A 26,466-nucleotide genomic window follows, 5' to 3' on the forward strand; every position below is an offset into this window, starting at 1 on the left:
ACAACTCACCCTTTGTAACAGATAATACTCCCTACAACTGTACAACAACTCACCCTCCCTAACTGTAACAGATAATACTCCCTACAACTTACAACTGTACAACAACTCACCCTTATGTAAATGATAATACTCCCCCTACAACTGTAACACTCCCTACAACTACAACAACTCACCTTATGTAACAGATAATACTCCCTACAACTGTAAACAACTCACCTTATGTAACAGATAATACTCCCTACAACTGTAACAACAACTCACCCTTTATGTAACAGATAATACTCCCTACAACTGTACAACAACTCACCCTTTATGTAACAGATAATACTCCCTACAACTGTACAACAACTCACCCTTATGTAACAGATAATACTCCCCTACAACTGTACACAACAACTCACCCTTATGTAACAGATAATACTCCCTACAACTGTACAACAACTCACCCTTTATGTAACAGATAAATACTCCTACAACTACAACTGTAATACTACCCTACAACAACTCACCCTTACAATGTAACAGATAATACTCCCTACAACTGTACAACAACTCACCCTTACTGTAACAGATAATACTCCCTACAACTGTACAACAACTCACCCTTATGTAACAGATAATACTCCCTACAACTGTACAACAACTCACTCCCTATGCAACAACTATGTAACAGATAATACTCCCTACAACTGTACAAACAACTCACCCTTATGTAACAGATAATACTCCCTACAACTGTACAACAACTCACCCTTATGTGCAACAGATAATACTCCCTACAACTGTACAACAACTCACCCTTATGTAACAGATAATACTCCCTACAACTGTACAACAACTCACCCTTATGTAACAGATAATACTTACCTAACAACTGTACAACTGTACAACAACTCACCCTTATGTAACAGATAATACTCCCTACAACTGTACAACAACTCACCCTTATGTAACAGATGATCCTATGTCCTGTCAATCATCATATCGTTGTTGCGCTGTCTTCCTGTCGCCTCTTGTGTAAAGCTGTGATTTTATATTTTATTATTATTACTATTTATATTTTTTCATCATTGTTTTTATATTATATTGTGATGTTTGAGCTACTGTTCCCAAATAATTTCCCTCGTGGATCAATAAAGTTTGTCTGTGTTATTCAAACACATGTGAATGAAACAAAACACAACTTTTTTTGAGGAGGTAACAACATTGTAACACGACTTAAAAGCTCACGAGAGTCAATTATTGCGTAACGTAGGACCTTTAAACATGCCCACTTATCATTTAATCCTTCTGTGAATAGATGCGACTCTCCACAGATCTGAACTGTAATGTAACGTAGTGCTGTAACCTGCTTGCCTCTCTTGTGATAAACAGGTTAATCTAGATCAGGGGTGTCAAACTCATTTTGGTCCGGGGGCCGTATTCAACCTACTTTGATCCCAAAGGGGCCGGATCAGAAAACTCATGTCATATATACCCCAAAAATAACAATAAGTTCAAATATTTGTGCAGATAAACACAAATCTATAATTTTTTTTAATTGAAGAACTCTTTCTTTTACAAAATATTATAATATTATGAACAACCTGAAACTTTAAGAAAAATACAATTTCAACACAATGTTTTAACATGAACTTGTTTTACATGAACTTATAAATAGGAATAAGTCAATTTTTCTTGTAAAATCCTGCACTCAGCTCCACTTTTCTCATTTGTGACATTTTGTTGATGAGGGTGTCACGGTCAACAGTCAAAACGATCGTCCTTTAAGAGCGTTTGGAAAGAGACAAGTCTTCATTTGTGCTGCTCTGGTGGGAGGGGCCACGTACAGAGACGCTGGAGACGCTGCTGTGATAAACACCACAGAAAATTAACAAGATTTTAATAAAAAATAGAATTAAAATATTTTAGTAGAAAATCAGCCAAGGGCCAGATTAAAGGTCTTGGAGGGGCGGATCTGGCCCCCGGGCCGCATGTTTGACACCTGTGATCTAGATAAAGCAATAGCACTTCCATAGAGACAAGCAGGTGGCGGACGCTCCACTAGAAAGTTACACAGTGCACCTTTAAAACATTTTTGGAAAGCAAGATCAAACAGGCTGCATTTCTGTCATTTCAGATGAAGGGCAAGAGGCCTATTTATAACTCTATTGCAGGGTTTCAAATGGCGTTATGGCATTACAAAAAGATTAATTGATACTCTGCAGTGACATCAGGCTGGGAGTGTGCTACATGTGTCTCTATGGGGGAATGTTCATCAGTTATCACGAGAGAGACAATGCACTCATTAACAAACACTGTCAAAAAAGTTTAAAAAATACAAAATGGGTTTCAGCAACACATTTCCAGGTTAAGTTAAAGTCTAACAGAGCTTCAGACAGAGCAGTGCCTGCAGTTAGCGTCACATCCCCAGGGAATGTTGATGATCACCTGTAAAGTATCAATCCAGAAATCAATATGTCCAGTTTGGAGAGTCACTGCTTTGAAAGAAATATCCAAATGTTGATCCTTCTGATTCTCTGTTTGGGACTGGCTCCAAAAATCTTGCTGTATTCATCTTATGTCTTTAAAGCTGCATTATGTAACTTTTCTGGTGGAGGACTTGTCAAATGCGTTCACAATATGGCATTAAACCTTTCTATCTACATGGAGACCAAACCTGATCAAGTTACAGGTCAGATCTGTGGAGAGGTGACCCTGTTCACAGTCTGAATGCCTGTTTTTCTAGATATTTTTAAGCAATAAAACCACCTGTAATTGAACAAATGTAAGGTAGAACTGTTTAAAGTCATACTGTGGAACATTTCAGGCAAAGCAATGACATAACCGTAGAGGCACGCAGGTGACGGACCCCCGACCAAAACGTTACATCGTGCATAATTTTTGAAGTCCTCTCAAATTGACAACTGAAGTCACATCTTTGGATTCAATGGTAGCTCCACTTTCTGAAACTATTTTTTATTTCTGATGACAAATGTTGGACTTTGTGAATTATTATTTTTTTTTTTATGTAGCTAGGTCCAGTAATTCCAGAGATATTCAACACAAATCTGCATTCTGACACTTAAAAGGTAAATTCCAGCATTAAATTCTGCCCTTTTCTCCAAGTCCAAGTCATCTGTTTTGAGCTTCAAGTAATTTCAAGTTTTTAAACCAAAATACCAAATATAGGTTAGATTTTTGAAGTTTATATGAATTTTTAACTAAATTGTACTTAAAAAGTCATGGTATAGTTACATATGAGTATTTCTATAGTTGTAGAAATGCAAATTTTTTCCTTTTTAAACATCTTGACAAGAGTGTGAATTATTACAGTCAGAATAGAAAGAATTCAGATTTAAGAGAGCTTAATAACAGTTATTTTGACAAATAGTCTGCACTGAAATGGAAGGATCATGTTCTATGTAGTTCCCGCTGTTTTACTGTATATTACTGTAGTACATTTGAGGATACCATATAACAGTACTTCAGTTACATCCAAAGTGACAAAGAGAGAAGTAGGAGGTACATGTTTGAGTTTGCTCCTGCAAAATTAATCACCGCATTTATCAACTCTAAAGAAAAAAGGATTTTCTAAAAACAAGAACTCACCTAAATAAGCAGGGTTTGTGTGTTAAACATGTGTGAATGAAACACAACACAACTCCAGGTCTGTTTGTGATGAAGAAACAACATTATAACAGAGATTGAACTAGGAGATGTATCAATAACCGAAATATCGTGATATCGTATCATCAAAAACCTTGCAATAATACCGTGGACTATGCCTGGGTATCATTAAGAAATTGCCGATACGATACATACCTCAATACATAGGCCACGATACGATACATATCTCGATACAGTGAGCTTTTGATTCAATACGATATATTTCAAATCGATTCAATACAGTTCAATAAAAATAAAGGCTAAATCATGGCTGTGATACTAAAAGTCTTTGTTAAACCACTTTTTGTGCAAAGTGAATATGAAACACAAACATTTTATTCATCAAAACAGTGAAAATGTCAAATGTGTCGCATAAAAAAGTTTCCTTCTTCTAAACAAGCAACAAAACTGTAGCTCTAACAAAATAATTTAGTAAAAGAAACAAAAAAGTACTCTTGGCGATATATTGATACAGCAGCCCACGATATCGATATTGTATCATCACATTAAGCGATACGCTATATCGATATTTCAATATTTTTGCACACCCCTACCGTGGACCATCCCAATATATCGAATTACAAGTGTCTTTGCTTAAATTATTAGTTACAGTGCAGCAATACAGCTAAAAAAAACAAAAAAAAACAGAGAGAACTACATTGACCATGATCCTTTGCTCCATTTCAGTGCCAACAACTAGTACAGGAAGAAATAACTGTAATAAGTAAAATAAATCTAAATGTTAATTTTTTTGGATTAGGACAGAACCAGTCTTATCAAGGCATTTAAAAAAAAAAGAAAATTGTGTGTGAACTGCTTGGTCCTCTGACTGTATTTTATTGAATTTATTTGGTATTTTTCTATTTGCTCATTTTAGTATTTTAAATTGAGTTTTGTATTGACTTGCTCATTTATTTTATGCTTTATTTTATTTGATGTGTTAATGTATGTTGTGCAGCACTTTGAGAGTTGGATTGGATTGGAAAATGCACAAAATATCACAATAAATATCAAACCGTGAGATGCATATCGTGACCGAGAGATTTGAATATCGTCCCATCCTTATAAATAACTGATTTTAATGACTGTATATAGATATTTGAAGAGTAGAAACAGCTTCATTATAATATTTTGTTTCTCAAGTACATCCATGCTGCACAAAATCCAAAATGTGTTTACTCCACATGGGCCGGTCACCCCCGTACCCTTGCGTATAGGTGGCGCCGTATTGTAAACGTCTGCTAAATCCCGTATTATTCCGTAGAGCTCTTTTCCATTTGCCTAAAGTCGTATTTCATTGTCAGTGTACAGCGGATTTACACAGGAATGACATTACACAACTGATCTGCTCTGGTCTAATCTCTAATCTCATGTCAAGTGCAGCGGCGGACTTTCATCTTTTTTTTCTATTTTATTCATAAGTTTCAGTTTCATGTTATATGCAACACTCTGAGGGCTTCAATTTAGTTTTTTTAAGGTTCTATATTATGCAAAATTGACTATTGGGAGGTTTAAGACATGTTAGAATGTTCTTACCTCCTCAAAAAAAGACCTGGAGGTGCGTTTTGTTTCATTCACAAATGTTTGACTCACAAATTCTGCATATTTAGGCTGAGTTCTTCTCTCAAAAGGAAAATACTCACCTTCACCTCCAGACTAAACCAGGACTAAACCAGGACTGAGCCAGGATTAAACCAGAACTAAACCAAGATTAAACTAGGACTAAACCAGGATTAAACCATAATCTACAAGCAAGACTAAAACAGGACTAAATCAGGACTCAGCCAGTACTAAACCAGGATTAAACCAAGACTACACTAGAACTAAACCAAGATTAAACTAGGACTAAACCAGGATTAAACCATAATCTACAAGCAAGACTAAAACAGGACTAAACCAGAACTAAACCGGGATTAAACCAGGACAAAACTAGGACTAAACCAGGACTAAACCAGAATTAAACCAGAACTAAAGCAGAATTAGACCAGAACTAAACCAGAACTAAAGCAAAACTAAACCAGAATTAACCCAGGATTAAACCAGGACTAAATCAGAATTAAACCAATATTAAACCAGAACTAAACCAGGACTACATCAGAACTAAACAGAACTAAACAAACTAAACCAGAACTAAACTAAACCATGAACTAAACTGAACTAAACCAGGACTAAACCAGAACTAAACCAGAATTAAACTAACCAGAACTAAACCAGGACTAAACTGGAACTAAACCAAACTAAACCAGTACTAAACCAGAACTAAACCAGGAACTGGACTAAACCTAAACCAGAACTAAACCAGAAACTAAACCAGAACTAAACCAGGATTGAACTAAACCAGAACTAAAACAGAACTAAACCAGAACTAAACCATGACTAAATTGGAACTAAACCAGGACTAAACCAGAACTAAATCAGAATTAAACCAATATTAAACCAGAACTAAACCAGGACTACATCAGAACTAAACCAGAACTAAATCATGTCTAAACCAGAACTAAACCATGACTAAACTGGAACTAAACCAGGACTAAACCAGAACTAAACCAGAATTAAACCAATATTAAACCAGAACTAAACCAGGACTACATCAGAACTAAACCAGAACTAAATCATGTCTAAACCAGAACTAAACCATGACTAAACTGGAACTAAACCAGAACTAAACCAGAATTAAACCAGAATTAAACCAGAATAAACCAGAACTAAACCAATATTAAACCAGAACTAAACCAGGACTAAACTGGAACTAAACCAGGACTAAACCAGTACTAAACCAGAACTAAACTGGGATTAAACCAGAACTAAACCAGGACTAAACCACAACTAAACTGGGATTAAACGAGGACTAAACCAGGAGTAAACCAGAATTAAACAGGACTAAACCAGGTCTAAACCAGAACTCAACCAGAGCTAAACCTAATCCAGGATTTGAGCCATGACTGCACCATGAGTAAATCAGATCTGACTCAGTACCAGAACAGGGATTAAACCTGGTCTCAAACTCGCACTAAACCAAAACAAGAACCAAATCTGTACAACGTCAAAAACCAAGTCTAAATCAGAACTAAACCAGGACTAAACGAACCGAAGAAGGATTCATCAGGGTTAAATCAGGACTAAACTAAGACTTATAAATCCAGAGCTGCACAGAAAAGCAGAGAACCACCTAATCTATGTCTTATTTATTTAATGCCATACGGTGGAATATTCCAGGCAAAGCAGGACATCTCCATGGAGACAAGCAGGTGGGAGACACTTCACCATGAGAAAAGTTGCATGCTGTATTTCACCTTTAACTACCGCTGTGTTTCGCAGTGTTTTCAGCACCAAGGTCAGCTCCTGCAACAGTTACGTTCAGCACCACGGACAGATCCAGGCCCCGTTTACTTCAGCTTTTTTTTATTCTCGCTCTGTGTTTGTGACATTTATAAGAATAAAATGTGACTACGGCAAACACGGAAACACAGAGGTCGCAGAGGTCAAGAGGATTATACAAGTGAACCAGGACTAAAGCGGGACTAAAGCAGGACTGAACCAGGACTAAAGCGGGACTAAAGCAGGACTGAGACCAGGACTAAAGTGGGACTAAAGCAGGAATAAAACAGGACTGCACCAGGACTAAAGCAGGACTAAAGCAAGACTAAAAAGTGGCACTAAAAGAGGACTAAAGCAGGACTGAACCAGGACTTAAAAGCAGGACTAAAGCAGGACTAAAAAGGACAACAGGACTAAAGCAGGACTGAAGCAGGACTAAAGCAGGATTAAAGCTGGGACTAAAGCGGGACTAAAACTGGGACTAAAGCAGGACTAAAAGCAGGACTAAAGCAGGACTAACAAACTAAAGCAAGACTAAAACTGGAAAAAGCAGGACTAAAGCAGGACTAAAATAGGACTAAAAACAGGACTAAAGCAGGGACTAATGCAGGACTAATGCAGGACTAATGCAGGACTGAACCAGGACTAAAAGCAGGACTAAAGCAAGACTAAAGCAGGACTGAAGCAGGACTAAAGCAGGACTAATGCAGGACTGAACCAGGACTAAACCAGGATTAAAGATGGACTAAAGCGGGACTAAACCAGGACTAAAGTGGGACTAAAGGAGGACTAATGCAGGACTAAAGGACTAAACAGGACTGAACCAGGACTAAACCAGGACTAAAGCAGGACTGAACCAGGACTAAAGCAGGACTAAAGCAGGACTGAAGCAGGACTAAAGCAAGACTAAAGCAGGACTGAAGCAGGACTAAAGCAGGATTAAAGATGGACTAAAGCGGGACTAAAACTGGACTAAAGCAGGACTAAAGCAGGACTAAACCAGGACTAAAGTAGGACTAAAGCAGGACTAAAGCAGGACTGAAGCAGGACTAAAGCAGGACTAAAGATGGACTAAAGCGGGACTAAAACTGGACTAAAGCAGGACTAAAGCAGGACTAAACCAGGACTAAAGTGAGACTAAAAGAGGACTAAAGCAGGACTAAACCAGGACTAAAGCAAGATTAAAGCAGGACTAAACTGGGAATAAAGCAGGAATAAAGCAGGACTAAAATAGGACTAAAACAGGACTAAAGCAGGACTAAAGCAGGACTGAACCAGGACTAAAGCAGGACTAAAGCAAGACTAAAGCAGGACTGAAACAGGACTAAAGCAGGACTAAATCAAGACTAAACCAGGACTAAAGCAAGACTAAAGCAGGACTGAAACAGGACTAAAGCAGGACTAAATCAAGACTAAACCAGGACTGAAGCAGAATTGAACCAAGACTAAAATGGGACTAAACCAGGACTAAATCGGGATCTAAAACCAGAACTAAATCCAAACTAAACCTGGACTAAACCACAATCTACAGGCAGGACTCAGTCAGGACTACACCAGGACTAAACCAGGACTCAGTCAGGACTAAACCAGGATTAAACCTGGACTAAAACAGGACTAAAGCAGAAGTAAACCAGAATTAACCAAGGATTAAATGAGGACTAAACCAGGACTAAACCAAATTTAAACCAGGACTAAACCAGGACTCAGCCAGAACTAAACCTGAACTAAACTGGGATTAAACCAGAAGTAAACCAGAATTAACCTAGGATTAAATCAGGACTAAACCAAGTCTAAAGCAGGACTAAACCAGATCTGACTCAATACCAGAACAGGGACTAAACCTGGTCTCAAACTTGCACTAAACCAAAACAAGAACCAAATCTGTACAACGTCAAAAACCAAGTCTAAATCAGAAGTAAACCAGGACTAAATGAACTGAAGAAGGATTCATCACAGTTAAATTAGGGCTAAACAAAGACTAACAGATCCAGGACTGCACCAGAAAAGATCCAGATCTAAACCAGGACTGAAGTATAGTGCACAAACCACGCCAAAAAGGTCTAAATCAGAACTAAACCAGGACTAAATCAGGTCTAAAGAAGAATTTCAAAAGCTCAAAATCAGTTTTAAACCAGGGTTAAAGCACTAAACAAATCACAATAGGCCAATTTCAAACCAGGACTGTAAAAGAAATAAACCAGGACTCAACCAGCACCAAAACCAAATCAGACCAGGACTAAACCAGGTCTAAATCAGGACTTTATGAACCTCCATATTTCAACCATTCACACTGCGGTCGCCAGAACCACACAGCAAAAGCACCACATTTTACCAAGACTTTTTAAACCAGCACCAGAAATAAACCAGGTCTAAGTAGGACAGGAGAGATTTTTAGACCCTTAAGTGTTTTGCTAAAATGGCCCAAATGATCATGGGCAGTACTTTTACCGACAAATGCGAGTAATTCTACCACTATTACCTCAGTAACATCACAATGCAGTAAAATACAGACCGATGTTTTTAATATTTCAAGTCTTTTAAAGGTGCACGGTGCAACTCCACGGACATTTTGCAATTCTGTGTCTTAAAAGTTACGCAGTTTGGTATTGAACGCATTTATTTCTGTTTAGACAACCAAGGGACTCCACTAGGCAGAGTTACAGGTCATATCTGTGGAGAGGCGACCCAGCTCTTACAAGATTTGTCCCTTGGTGAAAGAAAAGTTTGGACACTCCTTAATCCAATTTACAATATTACTATGACGTCTAAATCAAGACTTTTTGATTCTAAGTACTCAAAACCAGGACTGTTACTAGTACAACACCGTAAAGTAACACTTTTTTGTACAAATATACAATTTAATAGTACTTTTATTGTTCTCTCAGTGTATTTGGGCTCGAAAAATGGTCGAATCATAGCGATAGTTGTGAGATCTTTTGCTTTACCACGCCCCCTTTTGGCTGACTAATCGATGCACGAGGACGCACGAGGTTATTCTTTAGTCGAGCAAGACTTTAACCGACTATAGCCCACTTAAAAACAAATAAATAACTTTTTTTTTTAGGCCATAGCAATGAAAATAATAATGTTTTCTGTTCGGACACCCCCAAATCACCAAAAAAACAAAACAACAAATTACTGTCAAGTTTTACTCATTACTTTTCAATCTCACTAAAATTAAAAACAAAACAAAAAGTATTACCATAAAAATGGTTCCTGTCTTACCTTTCTCTAGATCGGAAATCCTCTGGTGTAGCGACGTGAGCGTGGACTCCACTCGTCCGCGCTGTTCGGTCTCGTTGCGCAGTCCGTGTCGGTTTTCTTCGATGCTGTTGACCCGCGACAGGACCTGCTTCTCCAGCTCGTCGATGCGGTTTTGGAGCAGATCCTTGAGGCTGTTGGCTTGTACCGAGCTATTACTGCGACTGTATTGCTGTAGGGACGAGAAAACAACTTATGTTTTTAAAAAAGTCGTGAAATGGCGAAGCGTATTTCCCGTCGTTTTCGTCTGAGCTACGTGCGTAACTTTTATACGGATAAAACGCGTAATTTTGGTCAGACCCCTGTTCCTTTTCTTCCACGTCACGTGAACTATAAAAAAAGTGAGAGCTGCATTAAAAAAAATCATTATATTATCACATTTTGTCGCAAAGAATCAAGACTTTTTGAGTGTAGCTGGCGTACGGTTGTAATATTTGACACGTTTCAAGTCTTTCTGTGCGGTTACGATTAATAAAAAACTTTAAAAATCGATGGTGTTACTGCAGTACAATCTTAAATTTTCCAAGTGTATTCAACAATATGTACAATTTGAACTCGTCTCCAATGATCTGTGAACGTAACTCGCTCGGTTATATATTTTGATCGTTAATATTGAGTGTTTAAAACTTTGTAAAAATCTGTATCAACTAGAAAAACGAGTAGATTTTCAGTGCCCAAAACGTCAAGTGCAAAAAAAAAGCAAAGCAAAGAAAGAAAGAAAGAAAAAAAAAAGCACTGACGCGTCCTGCTCTGCTTTCTTCTCGTGTCCATTTCGCAGCCTGTGAGAAAAACTGCGCTAACAACGTAACTTAAAACCGCTCAAGAGCTCGGATAACATCTCGACCAGGCAATATCTCTGCACAAAATGATAGAAAACTTAAAATAGTTTCAATTTTACGCCGTATGACACTGTGCTTGAGCGTAATCTCTCCGTTATCTCCTTGGTACGCGGACGGTGCCTACCTCTAAGTTCTCCAGCCTTTGTTTTAGCGACTGCAAAGTGTTCGAGAGCTGCGCTAGGGTGTCCGCGGGGCCCCTGGACACGTCCCCCATGGTGTTCTTCGTCCCCGCGTCTTTCCTCCGCGCTCCCGGCTCCCCGCTCTGGCTCTCGCAGCGCGCCAACTTCGACGTGAGTTCCCGGATGGTCTCCTTTTGGTTCATGATGGTCTCCTTTTGCTGCAGCACCGTCTCCCGTAACTGCATGACGCTGCTCTTCAAGTTACTGTCCCCGCGCACGGAATTTTGCAACGTGGCCGCGCATATGTCCATGTCCTTGGGTACGGACGTGCAAATGAACTGCGTCTGTCCGAAGTTTTGCGACGAAGTTTCCAGAAAGAGGCAAACTACGAGGAAAAGTCTCCAGTAAATCCCGCGCGTAAAACTCCCCATGATCGCGGTTGTCGGTTTCGCGTTCCCAGATACGAACTCCGCGGTTGTCTCGCGCTGTGTACCGACAACGAAAGGCTGCAGTCGGTTATATATGGCCACGCCCACCGCATTACGAGCGCTGAGGGGCGGGGAGGAGCACGCCGGCGTCACATTGAGTTGAAGAAGAAGCCCATTTTGCTCTCAGGCTATCCGCGCGTTAAATCTTTCATCGCTCGGGCTGTTTTGTCATTTCTCGCTCTGTATTATTTATCCGGAGTTTGTAGGCGGAGTGGTGGGAGAGAGGGATGAGGAGAAGGAGGGATGGAGAAAGGGAGAGTGGGAAGGAGGGAGGGGGGGGGACTGCGGGAGCCAGATGTGCCGTGCGCGCCGCGGTTCTCCGGAATGTGGATGCGAAATGGCAATTAGTTTTCAGCACCAAGGACAGCGCCGTAAGTTTTCACCGTGCGCGCTGGAGGCGGTTTTTGGTGGAGCTCAGAGGGGTTTGAGCTGATCCAAAGTTCAGATTTACCTTGATTTATCACTGACAAGGAGATCAAAACAAGAAGGTTACAGTTTCAACTCCAAAGCAGCTCACGCCTTTCCAGACTGCTCACCGGTTCCAAAAAGAGAGACCATATTACACCCATCCTAGCCCAACTCCACTGGTTACCTGTTAAATACAGAATTGATTTTAAAATTGTATTATTTGTTTTTAAATCACTTAACTCACTTGCGCCACAACACATCACTGATCTTTTAACCCCCCACACAGCCTCTCGGTCTCTCAGGTCAAACTCGCTCAACCTCCTGTCCATCCCACCATCCCGCCTCAAAACCAGGGGAGGCCGAGCCTTCTCTGTTGTTGCCCCCAAGCTTTGGAATTCCCTCCCTCTTCCCCTGAGATCTTGCTCCTCCCTATCTCACTTTAAAACCCTCCTAAAAACACATTTTTTCAAGATGGCATTTAACAGCCCATGAGCTCTATTTTAAACTATTATTTTTATGCATCAAGTAACTCGTCTATGTAATATTTTATATTTGTGTTAGTGTTTTCATTATGTTGTGTTTCATGCTGTAAAACACTTTGGTGCAACTTGTTATGGTTGTTTTTAAATGTGCTATATAAATAAAATGACTTGACTTGACTTGACTTGACTTTCTGTCAGGAGTTTGAATGTTCCCCCCAAACCCCAAAACAAGCACAAGAATTCAAATCCTCCAACTAAGGTAGTCCAGACCTAGCCTGATTGATCTGTCGGTTTCACTTAGTGGAAACCATCTGACCTCGCAGCATTGTTTGCTCGACAGTAGGCAGTTAGTTTTTTATTTAACCAGTCACTGCTATTTGGTCATGACGAATATAATGCGCCAAATCCTGTAGGAAGAAGAGCAATAACATCTTTCCCCTTGATAAAATTCACCAAACATTCTCTTTTTTCCGGCTTTAAATCCTCAATCTCAGGAATTGTTGCCAACACAGAATGTATGTCTTCATCTACATCCATCTCAATCGCTTTGTTTACTGTTGTGCTGTTCCACAAAAGGGACCCAGGCCGGTGCACAGGCTACAACTTCTGGAGTTCTTGCAAACCGTCTAGTGTATTCTGATTTCTGACCTAGTCGCTGGAGAGAAATGAAATTGAGCGACGGCACTAGGTGACACCAGCTTATTCCAGACCAAGACTAGCTCAAGATCTGGGGGGCGGTGCACTGTGGCACGGAGCCCCAGCGGCAAATGCAGAGGACACATTTCCATACAAGGACAATAAAAACTAGTCTTACCTAAAATGGTTAATATCACTTTCAGCCTTCTCCTGTTTGGAGATTGGAGGTGAGGAATTATTGAGGTGCGTTCACAAACATCAAAACAAAATTGGGGCAACGAAACTAGGACTGAACCAGAAACTAAACCTGGACAAAATCGGGAGTAAATCAGCACTAACTAGTGTTGCCAAACTTGGTTATAATACTAAGGTTACTAAGATACTCAATACCTCTTTTCTGATACCACAATTCTGATACCATGATGATGATTCAATAAACACTCTAGTCAGTGTACCACTTTGTATGTAGTAGTTGTAGTAGTAAAAAAATATACATAGAACTTGCTATTTGTGGTCAGTAATAACCGCACAAACCGTACTTATGTACACTTATTCTAGCTTTTTGTTGACTTTGCCAGTGGTGTTTCACACGGCTCTGTAAGTACTTTGATTGCTGTACAGACTATTTAAACAGTAGAATGTGATATTCAACTTGAACTCATAGTACTTTCTTTTACGTTATATGTGTGTAATCCCTCAGTGGTCCAGGTAGGTTTCATAGTGGTCCATGGGAGTATATTAGTCTATGTGCTCTTACACTTGTTCAGCTCAAAATCATTCTAAAGTTATTCAGGAAAGGTTTCTGCTGTGCGAATGTGACTTTTTTTTTGTATCAATACCAACCCAAATGGTCTAGTTTCGATATTAGTTTTAGTATAAATTCTTTTGACAACCCTATATATACCAAACCAGGACTTAAAATTGACTTTTTTGAGTGTTTAAGGGACAGTCCAGAGTTTTGGACATGGGACCTCATTTCCTAGTGAGTCAGAGTGTTGGAGACGTGTGGAGACACTTTTTAAAATATTCCATCCAGTCCTTGTATTTGCAGAGGTCGCTGGTGCTGGGCCAGTCTTAACCACTCCACAAAACACCCAAAGCAAATCTGTTATTACACCAGACTGTTGATGTAAACGTCTGTGTCGACAGAATAAATTTTGAAGTAAAACCAACCTTGCATTTGAAGGATTATGTCTGAGCAGCAGCAGCGACTTGTACTTCCCAATAGAAAACTTACCAGCGGCGAACTAATATATGAGAAAATAGTCCCTCAACGTGTGATGATTCATGCGATGCAAGGTTATTTTTATTTCAAGCGTTATTCTATCAACACAGACATTTACATCGACAGTCTGGTGTAATAATAGATTTGCTTCAGGTGTTTTGTGGAGTGAGTAAGACTGTTTTTAGTAGCAGGAAAACTATGGCCATTGACATGCACTAGTCTAGCACCAGCGACCTCTGCAAATACAAGGACTGGATGGAATATTTTAAAAAAAGTGTCTCCACACGTCTCCAACAATCTGACTCACGAGGAAATTAGGTCCTATGTTCAAAATTCCGGACTCTCCCTTTAAGCCATGTTATAATGTTGTCATCCCATCAAAAACATACCTGGAGTTGTGTTTGAGTAACTCTTTATTATTAGTTTGTCTATATTTAATTTTCAAGTTAACAGCCACATTTTACCTTTAGTTCAGTAGAGAGATTTGCAATTCCAGGGCTGAACTTATCCAAATGATTCTAGTGAAGGTGTGTGGAGTTTAAAAACACTTACCACATGACATCACAAGTTGGAACAGAGTATTTTCTTCTGTTTGAGAGAAGAACTCGCAGGATTTGTGCGTTAAACATGCGAGAGCGAAACAAAACACAACTCCAGGTCTGTTTGTGACGAGGAAACAACATTATGACATAGATAAGAAGACAGCACGGCATGATAACTTAACGGATGTAAAAACGCTGCACAGTTTATATAAGCAGAGCGTTTATGCAACCCCATTTGTGGCTATACCTCTGCAGCAGTGTGTCAAAGCTCCACACAGTGCCTGGTCCGTGTCCTGGTGTAGGCTGCGTTCTATTAAACAGATGAAAAGCCAGTTAACAGAGGCCAGACCGAACACCAACACTGATTTGGAAATCCTCCTACAAGGGCCCGAAGAAGAGAATTTTAATAGCGTTTAGGTAAAGCCCTGACACCTACGCGCCTCTCCAGACAGCCCCGGTACTTTGTAAGGTCCACGTATATCGCTTTAAGTAGAAAAAGAGGTGAAGGTCGGATCAAATTTCAAAGATAGAGACTGTTAGAAAAGTGCGAAAATGCGCTGATGGTTGGTAAGGCAAACGTCAACGTATATAAAAGCTCAAAGCATGAAGTTTAAAGGTGCATTGTGCAACTTTTCTAGCAGAGGTCACGCCACAGTATGGAAATAAACTTGGTAATGACAATGGAGGCAGGTTAATGGTCAGATCTATGGAGAAGCAAGCCCGCACATGGTAAGAATTCATGTTTTTATGCTGTTTTTGAGCTTTAAAACACTTGTAATTGAACAAAAGCAAAGGAGATACAGTATGTTTAATGCACTACTGTGGAACATTCCAGGCAAAGACATTACATCTCCATGGTGACAAGCTGGAAGCAGATCCTCTCAGCCTTAGAAGTGCACCTTTAATGCCTTAAAACTGAAATCGTCTCAAAGTTTTCCAGAACTTTTTTCACTTATGGCACTACTTTGTATACAGTACTATTAAGTCGAATGTTTTTGTGAAACTACTTCAAGTCTCCATGGCGATATTAGTTTTATGTCTTGAATGTCCCACAGTATGGCTTTAAACTCATCAATCTTGCATTTATTTCATTACATTTTTTATTGCTTTAAAATGCACTGAAAAGCACGTGCTCTTACGATGATTGAGGTCGCCTCTCCACAGATCTGACTTGTAACTTGGCATGCTAATCCCCATAGAGACCTTCTTGTGTCTATGGGGATAAGTTAAATGAACTACTGTCAAACATTACAAGGAAAACATCTCCATGGTGACCAACAGGGGACATGCGCACCCCCAGAAAACTTGCATAGAAACATAAAAGTAACAGTAAAAATAGTAGTTTTTCATGTGTAGATTTCTTAATTTATTTGGATTAAATAAACTAAATTCATAATTCTGAACAAGACCTCATCAAAAATATCACAAAATCAAATACTGTATCAGAGCAAGTATAAGAGCACCTGGACCAGACCACTGCGGAACCGACCTGGACCACTGAAGCTGTTTTCAGGTCGGCCAGAACGGTGCCGGTGTTTCTGCCTCAGTTACACTGCGAACCAACATGTTTACCAGTGAACAACCCGTGTTCAGACTAGGGATGGGCGTGATTAGTCGATTAATTGATAATTAATCATTAAGAATTTCATTGATTACGTTCATTTTAATCGACAAACCGAATGTAGGTTGCTGTGCGTAGCGTAGGGTGACCAAACGTCCGTGTCCGGGGACAAACAGGGGTCCGAACATGTAGCTCTCAGCACGGTCTCTGTCGGTCAGTCTGCAACACGCCGAAGTGCAAATGCGTATTTAACGATGACTTGTACAAGAAATTCCACACTTTCTTTTCCGGTCGGGACAAGTGTGAGGCCATGTGCACAGTGTAGAAAGCAGCACATATGTTTCGGTGTCCAGTGGGAAAAATCTCACCAGGACACCGAACACATGAAAAAGTTTTACCAGGTGAGAGTCGCGCAATGTCGATGACGAGTCCCCACCTCCCACCCCCCGTACGGTGTCCTGGTTTTGACAAACACAAATATGGTCACACTAACCTGTATTCCACTGAGTTGTGTCCCTCAATCCGACAAAAGTTGAACCGCATCAGCGACACAAGAGCTGTTTTTTTTCTTTCGCTTAGTTTATGCAAATTAGCGATGCGGTTTTAAGTTTTGTTTCTGTTGCGCAGAGCATTAAACACATTATAATGTCAAACGGGCTGATGTGGCTCTAGAGTCGTTACGGTTTATATGTCGTAAAGTTGAATTTATTTATGCAGATTAGTAGTGCAGATAGTAATAATAATGATGATAAATTTAATATAAAAACATTAATGATTCATCGATAATTGATCGTTAATTCTCCCGACGATTGATTAAGCAAATTTAATTGAATGCCCATCCCTAGTTCAGACCATTGAAGTGAACCCATGGTGCGTCATCGACAGAGGGTGTTGATTTTCCACCATACGAAGGCCTTACGAAAGAGGATGTCACAGCGAGGAAAATAACAATCATGAACCGCATCATCGACACCAGCGAGTATTTGTTCTCCTACAAATCATTATTTATCTACGCCAAGCTCTGCTACAACATCTGCTGTGGAGAAGGAGGCAGCGACGCCGAATCCGAAGATGTAACCTCACCAGGCGAACACGGTTAAAGCAAATATTTGGTCTCCTCCGCTGACCACTGCACCATCGTCTTCTCACTTGATTTCTCCACCATATTCCACACACACACATTTTCTTTGTTTATTTTACCGCATGTGACCCGGAGGAACCTGCAGATGTCTCCTGTGTCGTCACGGTTCGCTTTTTGGTTTCCGAACGCTCTGATTTTTGCTTTGAACACGTCAAGTCATTTCGAGATTAGGTGCAGGAACCGGTACTGGCCCGGTTCTTTGTCGGCCTGAAAACGCTCTGACGAATTACACAAATATAAAGCCACGTGGAATAGAAAAGAAAGTACGATGATTTAATGTTGAAAATCATTCTATTGACTAAATAAAGAGCGTTTTTTATTATCCACGTGGTATCGGAATCAGTATTGAGTCGATTCTTTGAAGCTGAGTTTGAAATTTTACCATCATAACAACACTAATTGACTCAACATTCCCAAACAGTATTCACCTTAAAAAACACTGACGTTATTTTTCAAACCTTTGTATTTTTGTTTGTTTTGTCCACAAGTCGAGACCCTTGGCCCTAAGACGAAATTAGCATAAGCAGAAGAGATAAAAAACCTTATTGTGAATTCCTAATCGGAGTATTTCCACATAAACAACTCAGAGAGAGAGAGAGATTCTGCAGATCTGACTGGCTCTCTCTTCTTTTTCTCCTCTGTTCTTTTCTGTTCTCTGCAACACACACACACACACACACACACACACGGAGCACACGCACACACACTTTCTGACTCAACTTTCTTTTCAAATGATGATTTCTTTTGGAGGGGTGGAAATGGAATGAGGTGGATTTGTAGGTGAGGGGGTCTGATTTGCAAAAAGTTTGGGTGAAGGTTTCGTGTTTGGCAGTTTCTTCGAAGTTATTTCTCTATATTTTAGCCAAATTCGGTGTCTAGGAAACGTAAACAAAACTATATCGTTACTATATAAACTGATTTTAAAGCTACGAACAGTAATCAGAGTTAAATTAGAGCTGTGATGGAGCTCAACAGTGCCCGCCCACTCCGCCCAGTCTTCATTAATATTTCCCATAGTCTTTTAAAAAAAATTAGAGTTCAAAGACATCGCTGAGGCCGAGCTATGTGCTAACGAATATCCATAATGTGAGTGTTTTAAGTGTGAAAACCACATGATAGTTTTAAGGTAACAAGTCCCTGAAATAATCCAAATGATACGAGTAATTCTGGTGTATTTAAGTTTAATAAAGCACTTCCTTTATTACCACATGACATCACAAGGTGGAACAAAGTGTTTTCTTCTGTCTGAGAGAAGAATTCAACCTAAATATCCAGAGTTTGTGTGTTAATCATGTGAGAATGAAACAAAACACAAGTCCAGGTCTGTTTACGACGAGGAAACAACATTATAACATAGAGAAGAAGAGAGCGTATCATGATATCTTTAAATGATCTCAAACAAGGACTTAACAGATGTAAAAACTCTGCATAATTTATACAAGTAAATGTGTTTATGTGTTTATGAAGCCCTATTTGTGGTTCCACCTCCGCAGCAGCGTCAAAGCTCCACACGGTGTCTGGGTTAAAACACATGATGATGATGTGAAATGCTTTAAAATCTCATTGGCTTATAAAGTTTCGGAAACAGACTTTAAATCAAATGATCAGTCATGTGGTCATAGTTATCACGTAGCTGATTCGCCCTGAGCTTTCAAACTTTAGATATTACGTTGAGCTCTGTAAGTTACCGTATTTTCCGGGCTATTAGGTGCTCTGGATTATAAGACGCACTGTCATTAAATGGTCTATCTTCGAATTTTTTTCACAAATAAACCTCCCTGGACTTTAAACGAAACACAACAGTTCGATGGGTCAGTGGTACTTTGTTTGTGGCGTTCGCGGTGACTCTGGGTTTTGTTCAGTTGTGGCGTGTAGGGAGGGCGCTGTCTGGGACCGTCTGGATTGTCGGCGTGTTCGCAGTGACTCAGTTGTTCAGTCGTGTCTAGAAGTGGCACATTGCGCTCGCTTTTTCGGTTCGTGCCTCCGTTCCGTTCCTCGTCGGCGTGGAGTGATGAGTGTGTGTCCGCGGGTGTTTCTCGCCGCGCGGTCGCTGTCTGCTCCGTGTGTGTTTGCGTGCGCTGCTGGTGGTGCGGCTTTGTAGTTTACTGAAGTCGTGCTGGGACAACCCGAGTGGATTCGTGTGTAGTGCGCTGTGGATTGCGGGGCGCAGTCGTTTTTTGATGGGGTTGGAGGCTTTAAGAGCACGTCTAATAGCCTGGAAAATATGGTACAATTGATAAAGTAGTAAATTACAGTTGCTTGACCTTGTAACTTTGAGCTAGAAGTGTGTGTAATCCTCAGAACTGTGCTGTAAAATCCTCTGGTGTCAGACGCAGATCATCTGTGAACCAAAACAACTCAAATACCGGTTTGTTTGTGCGTCTGTGTGAAATGAGCCTCTATAACAGAAAGTGTCAGTAGAGTGAAGCATTCAGGTTTTTGGGAAATTGGTTCCTTAGCTGAAGAAAATCTGATTACTTTTGAAATAAAATGACATTTAGAAGGAGTAGACAGTAGTCAGTAATCAGATTAGTTTTGTAATGTGACCAACACTGATCATGATCATTATTCATGAGATTGAGATGATTGAGGGAGCAGATTTTATTGTCCTTTTAATAGAGGAAACACATCGTAGTTCTTTTCTGTCTGTCTCATTGTATCAAAACATAAATCACACATCACTTCTAAACTGTTTAGTTTCCTCCCCTCCCTCCCTTGTATCTGTAGCGCACGCCGCAGTGACCATGAATGAATAATAGAGCTGTAGATGAACTGATTATTTGTTGAGCGTGTGATGGCGATGTTGGCGCGGGCAGCTGGCGGCGGCACCTTGCTCTCCTCTGGCTCCTCGCTCCCCCACCTGTTGTGCTCCTCCATAATGCTGCAGGGGAATGGGGCCGGCGGCGGAGAGGATCGATGCTGGTGTGGGCTCACGTGTGCGGGCCAGCGGGGAAACCGCTTTAGGATTGATCCAGGTCATTAACATGGTTTTGTGGGCGAGCTGAGGCTTTATGAAGAGGAAAAGAGAAAATTGAATCGTGTGAAAACATCTGTAAAGTTTGAGCTTATATGGGCTATAAAAAATGTGCTCAATATGGACAGAAATGTAGACATACAACCAGCACTGGAAGGTAATGAAGTACAAAAGTCAAAGTACAATACTTAACTGGACCTGGACTGAAAAGTAAAAAGTGCTTTCTGTCCCATCTTTGAGCAAACACACACACACACACACACAAACACACGCACACACGCACGCACACACGCACACGCACACACACACACACACACACACAAAACAGCTAGAAAAGTTCAATTGCTTAAAATCTCTTAAAAACATTTCATCCTTTAATTATTCTAACAATCTCTGCACAATACTTTGACTTTTTACTCTTTAAGTACATTTTTAAACAGGTATTTTATTACTTTCATTTAAGTAGATTTTTTTAGGTGATACTTTTACCTTTACTTAAGTAACTGTTGGTCCTGGATCTGTACTTTTACTCAAGTAACAAAATTGAGTACTTCATCCACCATTATGTTCTCAAGAATGTTAAAGTTTGCAGCTGCCTGGGACTGTGACGCTAACTGTAGGCTCTGCTCTGTCTAAAGCTCTGTTAGACTTTGATCTGCACTTTATTTCAACACAGTGTGACCATGAAGAACTGATTTAGCTGGAACAACAACAGGTGAGCTGAAATACAAAATGACATTACATCAAGTGGAGGAGTTCAAGTATCTCGGGGTCTCGTTCACGAGTGAGGGGAGGATGGAGCGTGAGATTGACAAGTGGATCGGTGCAGCGTCGGCAGTGATGCGGTCGCTGTATCGAACCTTTGTGGTGAAGAGGAAGCTGAGCCAAAAGATGAAGTTCTCGATTTAACGCTCAATCTATGTTCCTACTCTCACCTATAGTCATGAGCTTTGGGTAATGACCAAAAGGACAAGATTGCGAATACAAGCCGTCAAAATGAGTTTCCTCCGCAGGGTGGTTGGGCGCTCCCTTAGAAATAGGGTGAGGAGCTCAGTCACACGGGAGGAGCTCGGAGTAGAGCCGCTGCTCCTCCACATCGAGAGGAGCCAGTTGAGGTGGCTCGGGCATCTGTTCCGGATGCCTCCTGGGTGACTCCCTCAGGAGGAGGCCTCGGGGAAGACTCAGGACACGTTAGAGGTCTCTCAGCTGGCCTGGGAACCAAATTGGGGTCCGCTTGGAGGAGCTGGAGGAAGTGTCCAGGGTGAAGGAAGTCTGGGAGTCCCTGCTCAGACTGCTGTCCCTGCAACCCGGTCCCAGATAAGCGGAAGAAAATGGATAGATGGACATTACATCCCCATGGTAACTGCTGAACATTCCACTATACAGATACATGTAGCACACCCCATAAAGTATCAATAACTGCACCCCTATTGTACATATGAATTTTCTTTGTTTACATACTTTTCACTTCAAAGCTCAAAATGCTCTGTTCCACCTTGTAATGTTACGAAGCTGTAGATTTCAAGTGAACAGTGACATTTTACCTTTTGTTTGGTGGAGAGTGACAATCCCAGGGCTGAAATTATCCAAATGATTCTAGTGCCGCTGTACGGAGTTTAAAAACACGGGGAGGCACTTTCTGTATCACCACATGACATCACATCACAACTTGGAACAGAGTGTTTTCAGTTTGAGAGAAGAACTCAGCCTAAATATGCAGGATTTGTGTGTGAAACAACGTGTGAATGAAACAAAACACAACTCCAGGTCTGTTTTTAGACGAGGAAACAACATTATAACGCAGATCTGAAAATAGCGTAACATGGGCCTTTTTAAATAAAATAAAAATGAGCACAGCATTAGCCCCGATTAAACACATCAATGCAACAAACCAAATTAAAACACACTTTGAAATCAGCACGCTACTGTACAGTGAACTATAGCTACCCAACAGTGTGTGTAAAGGTCTGTCATTATTCTTATTCTTAGTCTAATTAAGTGGCCTCTGCGTGCACCCCTCCGACCGGACCCAGCAGTAGAAGAAGAAACGGCGGCCATTTTGGGGTCACAGTGGCAGAGAGGGAAATGTCAAGCCGAGCCAAGCAGCGAAACTGTAACCCGCAGAGTCTAATTAACAAACCAATAGTCCAGTGTATTCTTGTAGTTTTGTAATGTAAGATGTAAGAATGTGGTGATTTCATTATGTTTGTGGCATTTAAGTTTGGTACAGTAACAAATATATACTAATATCAAGAGTACTGTTACTTCAAAATAATGTTACTCAAGTAGAATTACAAAGTAGTAGGCAACGCATATAGAAAACTACGACTGTACTTTTTGGACTATAAGTCGGACTTTTTTTTCATGGTTTAGGTCCTGCAACTTATACTCTGGTGCGACTTTTATATTAAAATTTTCACACTGACAAACTTGAGAGGCTCTAATCTTGTGTGTCAGTATCTGCTGCTCCTATTACTCCTGTACCACTGTCACTTGGCTCTACTGCGCATGTCTCCTGCAGAAAGAGCCTCTGTCCTGTCTGTATCATGTCAGTCGATCGCACCGTTACTTCTGTACCACTGAAAATGGAGAAGACTAAACACAAAATCCCCAAAAACAAAATCATATTTTGCAGATTATAAGATGCAAGTAGCGAAATATGCAGATGAAAACGGTAATCGAGCAACAGAAAGAAAGTTTGGAATGAACGAAAAACCTATGACACCGGGAGGATGCGCCATGCAACTTTCCTGGAAGTCATTGGACGGATCAACAAAGCCTGGACTTCAGTGACACCAAAACCATCCTGTCGGGATTCAGAAAGGCCGAAATAATTCTAACTGGAACTGATGCTGAGTCTGACGACAGCTACGCAGAAGAGGAAGCGGCGCTCGTGGAGTTGCTCAGAAGTGACACAGAGGATGAAGAATTCAATGGATTTAGTGATTTGTAGTGAGATGGAGAGTTTGGTAAACTTGTTCTGTTCTGTTGTTTATGTTATAGTTTATCTGAAGAACTGTTTACATTAACAAATTACATTAACAGCCTGTTGTTCTCTGTTCTATTGTTATTACTATAACTTGCCTTGAAATGTCGGTTCCTGGTCTCTGATTTTATAAAATTAATTTCCCCAAAATAGTGCAACTTATAGTCCGGTGCAAGTTATAGTCTGAATAATATGGTACTCAACAGTAACCTAAAGTACCCATATTACGCTATTTTTCATATTTATTCATTACAATCATACCTGGAGTTGTGTTTTGTTTCATTCACACATTTTTAACACACAAATCCTGCATATTTAGGCTGAGTTCTTCTCTCAGACAGAAAACACTTTGTTCCACCTTGTGATGTCATGTGATAATACAGGAAGTGCTCCAGAGTGTTTTTAAACTCCATACACTTTTACTAGAATTATCTGTATAATTTCAGCCCTGGAATTGTCCATCTCTACCGAACTGAAGGTAAAAGGAGCTGTTAAAAACTAAAAACTACCACTTTATGATGTCACAAAATGGAACAGATCATTTGAGCTTTTGGAGATATAGACAGACTAATAATTAGATTCAATGAAACATTCTAACGTGACTTAAAGCTCACAAAAGTCAATTTTATGTAATATAAGACCATTAAGTAAGAGTACATTTACTTCAAAATAATGTTACTCGAGTAGAAGTACAAAGAAATTGCTCTGGTAAAAATATGTGGGGAAAGTACTGTTCAAGTCAGACTAACTGCAAGAGAGATCTGACGTAACATCTGATTTATAATTTGAAGTTTGAGGTGCACTGTGAAACTTTTCTGGCTTCTCTCCATGGGATGCTATTGCTTTACCTGCAATGTTCCAAAGTATGGCATTAAACTTCTCAATTTCCATAGAAACAAGCAGTAGACGACGCCAGACGAGTTTACAGGCGAGATCCGTGAAGAGGCGACCCCACACACAGTATAAATGCATGTTTTTAAAGCAGTTTTTGACCTATAAAAACACCCATAATTGAATAAATACATCTTATATATATAAAAAAGTTATGCAGTAGACCTTTAATGTACTTGGAAGGAGAAAACATTAAATTATGCACACAGTCTGGTATCTTCAAAGTAGCAGACAACAAAAATGTGAAAAACAAAGTCACATCTGAGGGAGCAGTGCATGAAACACAAATGTTCAACTCATTACATTGTTACTCAAGTAGAAGTAAAAGTATATGGTCTTTAAGAATGATGTAACTAATGTAAACGCAGCCCAGTACCACCTGCTCTAATTACTTCTCATCCCACGCTCGGGGCTTGCTGACAGAGTGCAGTATCATGTGCCATTTGATATTAATAGCCCGAGTACACTCTGTGCATATCCTTGTTTTGTTTCGTTTAAAAAGAGGCTTTCAACTACGGTTCAAAGTTGTTTCACATCTTAAAAACATTTCTGTCTCTAGGAAGATACTGTTATAGCCACGCTGCTAATCTGTACATCTCACTATTCTCTGTTACCAGCAGGGGGCGCTCAACACAAAGGTTTCAACATTTTAAGGGCTTCTATTGCACTATTTTTAAAACATACCTGGAGTTGTGTTTTGTTTCATTCACACATGTTTAACGCACAAACCTCGCCTACTTAAAACGCTCAGCTCCGTTCCACCTTGTGATGTCATGTGGTGATACAGGAAGTGCTCCACTGTGTTTAGAAACTTCATACAATTTCACTAGAATAATTTGGATTATTTCAGCCCTGGAATTGCCAATCTCTACTGAACTAAAAGTAAAAGGTAGGTGTTAACTTAAAAACTACCCTGTGTTCGATTATCTTCCGACTCCCACTTGAACCTTGGATTTGACGTCACGTCCGAGCTTGAAGCGTTTTATTAGGTTTCGCGTGTCGGATGCCCGTTAAATCGAGTATTTGTTCAGTACTGGCCTCACCACAACGCTGACTACCAAACCCACAGGCAGTGATACGAGTGACTGAAACTGTCATTTAAACCACCAGAGTGTCCAAACACAATGAAAACACTTCATATTTACATGTCACAGTGGGCGTAGACATCTTGGATTCTGACTTGGAATCCTTGCTCAGTTTACTTTTTCCACCACCGAGGTCCGAGTCGCGCCGTCCCAGGGAAAGGGGCGTCTCACGTGTGTCACTAGGCAAATGGTCACATTTTTCTATAGCACTTTTCCACCTTCAAGGCACTTAAAGCTCTTTACAACAAGGAACCTGTCAGAATACTTTTATTATCCCATATTTGCTAAATACTTGTGTGATATTCTAGGCCTATGAGTTAACCATTTATGTACTACAATTCTTTGATTTATAATGTACCAATCACTTGTCACTTGTTGAATAACCTCTGTGTGTTTGACAACTGTGTGCAGTGTCCTATCGCTCTAGTGAACCTCGAGATGATTCCTCACATGAAGCCAACTTCCACTGTCACACATGCAAGAGTTATGATGGTGTCTGACTATACCTAAGGCACCTCCTGATTGTTAATCATGTTTTATGTGTTTATACTATGCATAGCTGCATCAGTTTCTTATTATGTCTTTGCTGGTTTCCCCTTCCCCTTGAGAATTATCATTCTGTAACTAGGGCCTCCTAATGAAATAAAAAGAGGAGAACGGCCTTGAGTCATCAGAACGTGTGGAGACTGTTGGTTTTGATGCCCACTCTCTGCCCGTTCTCCTCGCGAGTAAAACTGAATTAATCTCTTGTCTTTCTTCTTATTTATAATGTTTAGATAAACCTAACAGAACCACTCACCCATTCACACTAGAGATGCGCGGATGGGCTACTTTTTCATCCGCAACCGCATCGCAAAACTCA

The 26,466-nt window shown here is 40.2% G+C and overlaps 1 protein-coding gene across 1 annotated transcript in view; it reads right to left on the reverse strand.

Moving 5' to 3' along the window:
• The window catches only part of nptx1l (neuronal pentraxin 1 like), a 24,328-nt gene extending 12,712 nt beyond the window's left edge, over positions 1 to 11,616 (reverse strand). The window contains 2 exon segments of the mRNA XM_055152769.1: positions 10,168 to 10,399; positions 11,191 to 11,616. Of these exon segments, the coding sequence (XP_055008744.1) occupies positions 10,168 to 10,399; positions 11,191 to 11,616 (658 nt within the window).
• Between the last annotated feature and the right edge of the window lie 14,850 nt (positions 11,617 to 26,466).

Source organism: Boleophthalmus pectinirostris, unplaced genomic scaffold (genome assembly GCF_026225935.1).
Source record: "Boleophthalmus pectinirostris isolate CB_2022bp ecotype Guang Dong unplaced genomic scaffold, ASM2622593v1 HiC_scaffold_17, whole genome shotgun sequence".
In the NCBI taxonomy this organism is placed as follows: Eukaryota; Metazoa; Chordata; class Actinopteri; order Gobiiformes; family Gobiidae; genus Boleophthalmus; species Boleophthalmus pectinirostris.